Source organism: Monomorium pharaonis, unplaced genomic scaffold (assembly GCF_013373865.1).
Source record: "Monomorium pharaonis isolate MP-MQ-018 unplaced genomic scaffold, ASM1337386v2 scaffold_465, whole genome shotgun sequence".
NCBI lineage: Eukaryota > Metazoa > Arthropoda > Insecta > Hymenoptera > Formicidae > Monomorium > Monomorium pharaonis.
The window spans coordinates 1-9,309 of record NW_023415764.1 but is presented as its reverse complement, the minus strand read 5'-3'; the positions used below and the strand labels follow the sequence as shown (position 1 = coordinate 9,309).

The 9,309-nt window shown below is 35.2% G+C and overlaps 1 protein-coding gene across 1 annotated transcript; it reads left to right on the top strand.

Annotated features, from left to right (window-relative positions):
* The first annotated feature begins 728 nt into the window (after positions 1–728).
* Positions 729–7,729, top strand: LOC105838349. Its single transcript, XM_012683861.3, has 2 exons — positions 729–1,060; positions 7,445–7,729. The coding sequence occupies exons 1-2, from the start codon at positions 868–870 to the stop codon at positions 7,549–7,551; spliced, it is 300 nt and encodes a 99-aa protein (XP_012539315.2). The 5' UTR covers positions 729–867; the 3' UTR covers positions 7,552–7,729.
* The last annotated feature ends 1,580 nt before the right edge of the window (positions 7,730–9,309 follow it).

The following is a 9,309-nucleotide window of genomic DNA, read 5'->3' as shown; positions in this document are numbered from 1 at the left end:
AAGCACCCACGCGTATAATAAACCAAGTGCGGCGTCCTCCGATCGACACACGTGTGTCTCGGAATTGGCGTGCTACGGTAACAACAAAAGGAAAGGAAAAAAAAAAAAAACAGAAAAACCAGTGAGCGAGCGAACGCGCGCGCGGATGCGGAGAGTGCGCAGTTTCTCGAATTCTTCCCAGCACAGATCGACCGGCTCTTGTCTGTCTCTTCCTGGATCGAACTTGTGCGAGTAACTTGTCTTCTCCCCGCGTGTCTACTATCGAGTTTACGTCGTCGTCGTCGTCGTCGTCGTCGATCGTTGGCGCGCGCGTAGATCGGCAGATTCGTTCTTCTCTCCACGAATCTGTACGACGCGGTTTTGTAAACAAACTTGAACTTTTTGGCACTTTCGTGAAAACTCGGCCCGAAGTTTACCCGCCTTACGGAGAGGGGAAGAAAATCTTACCGGGATCTCTTTTGCGGGTTTTGCGTGTATATATGTATCGCCGGTATACCACCGTGCTCAACGCTCAAGGCAGAGCCTCCCAAAGCAGACTGAGAGCGCCGCCGACTGAAAGTCCGTAGCCTGGTCGGGCCCGCTGCTCCGCGAGAGGACATGCAGGCGGCGCTCTTGCCCCGCGGTACCGGCGACGCGCGCGTCGGCCAATAGCGCGCCGTCCCGCGCGGTCACGTGGTGGAGCGGGGGAAGGGGGAACCCCGCTCGACGTGGCAATCGCGCTCGCTGGGCTCGCTCCACGGGGGCCTGCGTGAAGTTAGCCGCCGCTCTGTCGGCACGTCGGCTCTCGATTGTCCGTATATACACACAACGGAGCTCCGTCTCCGCAAGGCGTTCCAGCACCTCTCCTCCAATCCCGGGGATGCTCGGATGCTCCCCCATTGGACGGGATTCGGGGGGTTGCATCCCTCGAGGCTATTGTGTCGTCGTTTTAATCCCCTCGATCCCGGGGAGGCGATAGATCGCCGAGAACGCGGTAATGCGAACCTAACCTCGGAGATAGCGCAATGGACGACGCCGTCTCACTCTCTCTTTCACGGAGTACAAAACGTATCTCTCACAAGTTAGTGCTCCGAGCCTCACTTGAATATTGCCGATTGTTTTATTGCATGTCGATTAGTGGGTAAAATGGGTGAGAGCGAGTTGCACCAGTCTTTCTGTAGAAACGACGATAGGGTCGTAACGGCATAATAGGCAGTTACGAGGAGGGAGGCTAACAGTTTTTTATCGAGATTCCAACAATCTTACTGTAAAAACACGCTTCACAGAAAGGCTGGATTCTTTTATAAAGCGACTGGAAGAATCCTGCAACGCATTATGCAATAAATTGCGAACGAATGTACATAATAAATCGTAAGCATCTTTTTTATATTTTATTAAAAGAAAAATAATAAAATTAATAATGTAGGAAATAAAAGAACGTTCTGAGAGAAACGTATATTTTAACGCTCAGGTGATTGAGCAGATAGAATAATTCAAATTATTTGAACTCACTTGGGAGGTTCAGTTGTGTAATAACAATGATAAAAATTAGATTAAAAAAAAGAATTTATTAAAATACTTTTTATTGGCCAATATATACTGAATTTTATCACTTTTATTATGTTCACTAAATTACATATATGTGATATATGTATATACATTTAAAAAAGTTTAGTATAACAAAACTATTTAGTTCGAGAACTAAAATATTTTTCTACATTGAGAAAAATTGCTGTTACAAAAATGTCTGAACCAGGTAGTTTTTGCTAAAGGTAAAAACGTTTTTTTTTTTAGCTTGCAGTCATACATAATCGATTTCGAATCTAAATTTTATGAAACAGTGTAGAAAAAATAAATATGAAAATAAAACTGTTGTTTTATTTTCAATGCATACTGCGTTTTTAGTTTTATTATTATTCGAACTTCGGTTCAAAATATTCGACTGGATGCTTATTTTCTTTACTTTGAACTATACGAACAGATACAACGTGTAATGTGTTTTATTCTTTTATCTAGGTTCTAGTTTATTTATTAAAATGTGAATTGAGACGTTCCTCGAGCACCGTTATTTAGTTCATTATTCAGAACACACGACGAGAGAGAATAAATCCGCGTTGAATGCAGCCACGGGGATTATTTCTTCTTTCTCTATCTGAATGCAAAACTATATACTTTATATAGATGCAGCTCTCTCAACTGCTCGACAACTCGAGCGCATTCCAGCGGTCAAACGAAGGCGGCATGAATGAAATTCAGCTTCTATTCACCTGCGGCGTAGACCACAGATTCTAAGTAGTAACTGTCTACGTTCGTTATGATTTTTTGTCGTCAATCGCCGTTACAATTTTACGACCGCAAACGTAAATTACGCCGCCAGCAATCGTCCGTTTTGTAACGATCGATTCATTATCGGGCAAGATATAGTTATCATAAATTAGCTTAAGTAATGAGATATTGCGATGTATGAATTCTTTTCTCTTCGTCATAAACAGATTGCAAAAAATATTTTATTTATACGTACATTTTGTTACATAGACACGCACACATACATAAAATTTATGTAATATATATCTTAATTATTATAGGTGTGTGTATGTCTGTGTGTATGTGCGCGTGCGCAAATTAAAGTTTTTTAATGTCGACCCAAATCGACTAAATTTAAGATAGTTAATATATGTAATTCATATCGAGACCTCTTAAATTGGAAATTTTTGAGTTAGTTCAGATTCAATTCATATTTGAATAGTTGGCACACTTTTAATAATCAACATCGTCTGTTTACATTATCTGTTATTGTACCAATATGAAAGGAATTTTTCTAAAAATGTACAAAAATCATTAATTATCACTTTACGTTAAGTCAACCGGATTTTATTATCAACGCGATTTACATACTGAAAAAATATCCTTTCGTAAACCTGTAAGATGCATTTAGTGATATTGTTGGAAATATTTGGTTGTTATAAACAAATATAATAATAACAAAATTATAACAATATTAACAAAACGTTTGGTAATACTTATAAACATTTTGTTATAATTATTTTGTAATAATTACTTTACTCGTAAATCCATCTTACAAAGGATTTTTTTAGTGTATAATAATATTTTTAAACGTTTTAATTATTTAGAAATGCGTGTAACGAGAAAAAAGTATTTATTGGTTTAACAAGAACGTCACGTATCTGGTTGAGTTAGTTATAAATCTGCGGTTTTTTTTAACTACGCACGCAAAGCAGGAACAAACGTTTTTACGGAATTTCGCACGTACCAACAACACTTAATCGAAGAAGGAAGTGACATTTCGCTAAGGGAAAGCCGGAAGTTCGGTTGCCGCGAGGGTCGCGTGAGTAGGAAGTCAGACTCCCGCTGATTTCATAGCGGCGCAATGTCAAACACTGATTAAAATTGTGCTCGAGGAACAGAGGTCTTTTTCAGAGTTAAAATAAATAATGAGCAATGGAATATATATCGGTTTTTTTTATAGATAAAAGAAAATAAATTTATTGGAGAAAGTTATCTCAATTCTTAATTATTTAAATTTTAAATCAATGATTATTTTGAAGACTAAATTTTTTTTCCAACGACAAAAAAAATTTTATTATTTCAGTTATTGTAATTTCCTGTTCTTTTCTGAAAACTCAGAAGCCTACTACGATAACGAGTTGACGATATCAATATGTCAATTGTGGAATTATTTGGCCACTATATTATCATAGATAACATACTCGACCAAACACACACACACACACACACACACACACACACACACACACACACACACACACACACACACACACACACACATACACACACACACACACACACATATATTCATGCATGCATGCACCCACGCACGCATACGCGCGGCAGGCAAGAAGAATCTGACGCCTGTCTAATTAGAGAGTACGCACTGTGACATACGGGCCTATGAGGGTGAGCTGTTGAATCTCACGGGGAAGTATTTTCAACCCCGAACAGATTCTCATGCCATTATATATAAGAGCTAATGGGAGTCAGTTTCCGTCATGATGGCCGGACTATATTCAGAGATATCAGACCGGGATATGCGGGCTCTTTGTGAGGGGTGTGTGCGTGAAAACGAGACAGACAAAGAGAAAGAGAGAGAAAGAGAAAACTCTGGCACTCCTACTTCTGCGATAGGTTTATGAGCCGTGTATGATTAAGTTGGAAATTTTCAGATTAATTGATAAGTAGTGCAATATACAATATAAGTAGTATAATATAAAAGTAATACAATAATGTTGCATAATTCTTTTTCTATTAAGAAAAATAAGTTAACAACTAAGTTAATTTTTTTATTATAATCCTTTTTTTATCATTTATTTTTAAAATTTTTTACATTTAAATTTGATGTTTGGATTATATTTGATATTGGGATATAAAATGTTAAAGGATTATTTTTTATATTATAAACATTTATTAGAAAGTATAAGTAATTTATGTTACTATATATAAATTATATTGTTGTGTATAGAAAAACATTAATGGAATTAGTATTTTACATACATTAGTTCATTTATATACGTTAATATATTCTTAATATAATTTAAACAAATTTAAGCGCGCAAACTATTGAAATGCTCGAATCCCTTTACAAAGTTTTAATAACGAGACAATAGGTGTAAAAGGGATCGAAATTTAAATGTTAGGCGGATACAAATTTTGATAGATTAAAGAAAATGTAACGATTTTTATTACGCAATTAACAGACATGTAATATATTATAAACTTATTATATCACTAATTGTAAGACAATACGAACGTGAGAATCAAAAATCAAATGTAAACCAAGTATCTTTTTCACTAAAGGGTGCTGTGTTTCTATTACAACCTGCGAGAAGTAGTTTGCTAAATTCAACAAGAATTTCAACCTTAAAAATAAATTATTCTCTAGGTACATATTATGGAATATGGATTCCGATTAAAATGTTCCATTTTGTCTAAGAAACACAAAGAAATCAAGAGAATAATTGAATAATTCCGTTCGCAATCTTTTCTAAATAATTCCATAATACTTAACTGAACAGTCTTTCGATATTAATGACATCATGCCCAATTTATGATATATAAACTTACGAATTTCGGTAGATGTTAAATTAAACGTTGACAGAGATCGGTCGCTTTTCGGTATTAAAAAAAATATTACAACATTTATTGAAAATCTTTCAATCAAAGTCGTTTCATTCACTCACTGTCAGTTCAGTAACATGTTTTTAACATATATTTAACATTCGTACGTGTTCTTTGTGTAGATTCATTATGCAACATCATTAATGACGTAAATAAAAAGACATGCATCTTTTTATTTAAATATTACTACCGTTGAAAATAACATCAGGTGCATCAGGTAAACAGGGTAAACTACCTGACTGGGATTATAAAAGAACAGATATTTTTTCTCTATGTCTTACGGTCCTTTATAAAAAGCTCAAATATATATTTACGAAATATATTACGAAGAAGTTACGATAGGAGAACAGCATCCGCAACGTTAGCACGTTCTGAGAGAACGTCGGGCAGAGAAAATGTCATAACTTGTCCGTCCGCGGATGTACAGTACAAAGGATAGAGAAAAATAAAGGGAATGGATAGTGGCAAGTATCCGTCACGTGCGTGGCGTATGTATCCATTATTGCGGGAGAGCAACGTGAAAAGCGCACGGATGTAACATGTGTTGCGCAGAGCAACGTTGCGCCTTGCCGGGGACCTTTCTTGCAACTTCGCGTCTCTCTCTCCCTCTCCCTCTCTCTTTCTTTCTCTCTCTTGTACGGCCGTAATGTCTCACACAGCGAAAGAAGTGGGCGAGGAGAAAACAGGCAATGAGAAACAGTCGTATTCAATTTCGTTCGACGTTGTGCAATCTGGCAAGCAATCTGGTCAAAGTAACTGTTGAATTTTTTCCCTTTAATTCGGTTCAATTAATATTAAAATTTTCTATTAAAAAAAAACAATCACAACAATGACAACAATAATAATATATATACGTGTTTAATGAGAAAACATCATTACTGTATCGCATGCTTTGATGACGAGGAGAACAGAAATTCGAGTAATCACACGCGTTGGAAATGTCCATACGTTGCGGATCGTGACGTCATGCGAGTTTTTTCACGATCTCTTTCTTCAAAACATCGCGTCAAAGCATTCTTTCTTTTCACTCACGCTCTCCCGTTGTGACGTCACTCGCATCTCTTGCGCGAATGTAACGATGACGCGTTTGAAGGCACAAAGTCGTTCAAACTTTTACGTCACTGTGAATTTTCGATAACGTCATTTTCGCACGTCATAGTGAGTCAAAACTGACAATTATTAGCAAAGCGTTTAATAAATATTTACGATACATACATATTTAAGCAAAAGTTTACCATTGGACTTCTATAGAATTTTGTGGGTTTTTTCTGAATGGTTTCTTTCATGTTTTAATCAATAATAATAATAATAATAATAATATACAAGTAATAATAATTTTTGAAAAAAAAATACAAAAGTTTATTTGATTTTTTCTCTGATTTTTTTTTAAATAAAAGAAAAGAAGATAAATATAAGTTTCTTTTAAACGTAAAATTTCCATAAATCTTTAAATATTTTGTTCAATAATGTGCTCGCATAAAATTTTATATCAAAAATTACTTATGTATGATAATAGCTACAAACTATAAGAAATTTCAAAGAATTATATTACAAATAATATTCGTAATACTATGGTAGTTTGATGAAAAACATCGTAAAAACGTTCATAATTCCTTTATTGATTCATGCTTATTTACCATAATAATTTTTATTATAAAATTTCTTTGTGTATAAACTGATGGTTTGATTTAATTTTCAATTATTTGGATAAGAGGAAACAACATAATTAAACATTCGGGTTAACACAAACATTAAGATTATATAAAGTGCGATAATATGGCGAAAAACGATATTGTTGAAAATGTCACATGTTGAACAGGATGGCGTAATGACTCAACAAATATTTTTCTTTATTCCCCGTCGAGCAGAAGCGCGAGGAACGTGAGATGCACAGAAAAGCTGTGACCGTGATAAAGTTTGTACGCGGAGTTATATAATTAAAGAATCACCACCAAGTAAAATGTCACGATGAAAATGTCACAGGGCGAGCGAGATGCAGAAGAAGCTACGTTCCAGTCGCGGCATTAATCAATGCTGATTCTGCATCATATTGTAGCCTATTATATACATCATATTGTAGCGTATTCATTATTGCGTGGGTGTAAAACATCGCAAAAGATCTATTAAACTAACATCTAAATTATTCACATGATTGAAGCTATAATATTTATGGTTATCGAAAATGTCTCGGTTTCATCTTTTCCCCAAAGATTTTTCCTTTATTATGCGCCATAAATGGTACATGATTCGACAATAACCAATCTAAGAATCGCTTAATCTTACATTTTCTAAATATAGTTCATTTTTTCAGGTAAAAGTTCTTCAACCAAAACACCTTTGGACAAATCCTTCCACTTTTCCCGGCTGATACTCTTTGGCGTCCTCTACGTCGTGCACAGGTACCTGCATAGATCTTAGATCGATAGATCTGAGCAGAAATCGTTCCGAGAATCGCAAAGGCCAAGGCAACGGCAGGCAGGAAAGCAGGTATGTAACAACATGGGTAAGTGTACGCGGCTAAACCGGACCAAGCGGAAAGACAGCTCATGTAATACCGGCTAAAGGATAGGTCTCCTGGAGTCCGTTTTGCGAAAAAGTTGTCGTTATTGATGCGCATTTGTGGATACTATCCTACGCTGTAAATAGTACCTTGTAAAGGTACCTTTATTCGTGAAGAGGTAAACATATGGCACACCTTGTTAGGTATGTAGGTGTAAGAGCAGCCGTGGAATATCCAAAAACTAATATTTTCATTTTTAATTTGTATGTATTTCTTCTATTATCCTTTTAATTAACTTGTGCTTGATCTATTATGATTGATATTTTGGGGGGAAGCAAGGTAAGAAATAGAAATCTAAAAATAAGGATTAATAAGCGAGAATGCAAAAAATGTTTTATTTAGGATTTAATTACGTTATTTTGAATGTTATGGTTCACAAGAAAAGCGCTGTGTCAAAAAAATTTGACACAGCACAATTTTACGACTTAATTAGAAAATTATGTTAATAAATCTAGAAATGTGAGAATATTTAAACAATAACGATATTATTGAAAACGTGAGTAATAAAAGTGCAAAAGTGAAAATTTTGAAGATATGTCCCTATAAAACGCTCTTGTATGTTAAATGTTAAATGTTAATAAATATTAGTTTGACAAAAATAAAAGTGAGATTGATAAAAGATTGAGATTACAATATTTTTGAAGAATTTAATAATTAATGATCAATAAAATTATTTTAATAAATTAGAAAAAACGAATAGTAATAGTTGCTCCAATACGTAGCATTTATGCTATGATTGAAAACTGAAAAAAAACTGAGTATTACATAGAACGACGGGCAAACCAATAACATTTATCTACATCGTTCGTAATTTAATGGTCTCGCTTGACACACTTTTCCGGAACATTTGTCATTACCTGTCTTTGTAGCATATTCTTTACATAGTAATTTTACATCTGTACATAATTTGTTTAGTTAACGTAGTGCATAGTATGTTCCATGGTTAGTAATGGCGCGTATTGTGCGAATAAGTGCTTACATACGTTGCGGTTTACGCTCTTACTTTCTTATTCCCCGGTATTTCCGCGACCAGGCGCCACTCCGATCGAAACTTTCACATTTCGTATTAATCTTAAATTAACGACAATCATGAACATTGCATAAATTGTTATATTTTCTTCTGTAGTTGCACCTGGGAATTTAGTTATAATAGTGCGTTTGATAATTTTTGAAATATCTTGGCAAACACGATAGTTAATATAAATGAACCCTTACTTTTTATTTCGATGTCAAGATATTAAAAAATACTATGAGGAACACGATCTTAAAAATTATTTGATTGAAAAATAATTAATTGATAATATATATTTGTCTACATTTTTACGATAATTTTGTTTAATTTATGCAACGATAGGAATTATTATGTATTAGAAACGATTTATTTGCTACGACCAAAATGGTTTTCGGTCTAAAAATGTGTTTCTATGACACGGACCAACTCGCGAGCCGCGGATTATTCGTTCATTGATGCCACTGGGTTAATGACCGCATGGCAACAGTAATATTGGCCAAGATTAAATGCTATTGTTCTATTCCACCGATCTACATCGTGACAAGTTTTTCACTGCAATCGTCGCAATTTTCACATGGCAACCGAGTTCTCTCTCTCTCTCTCT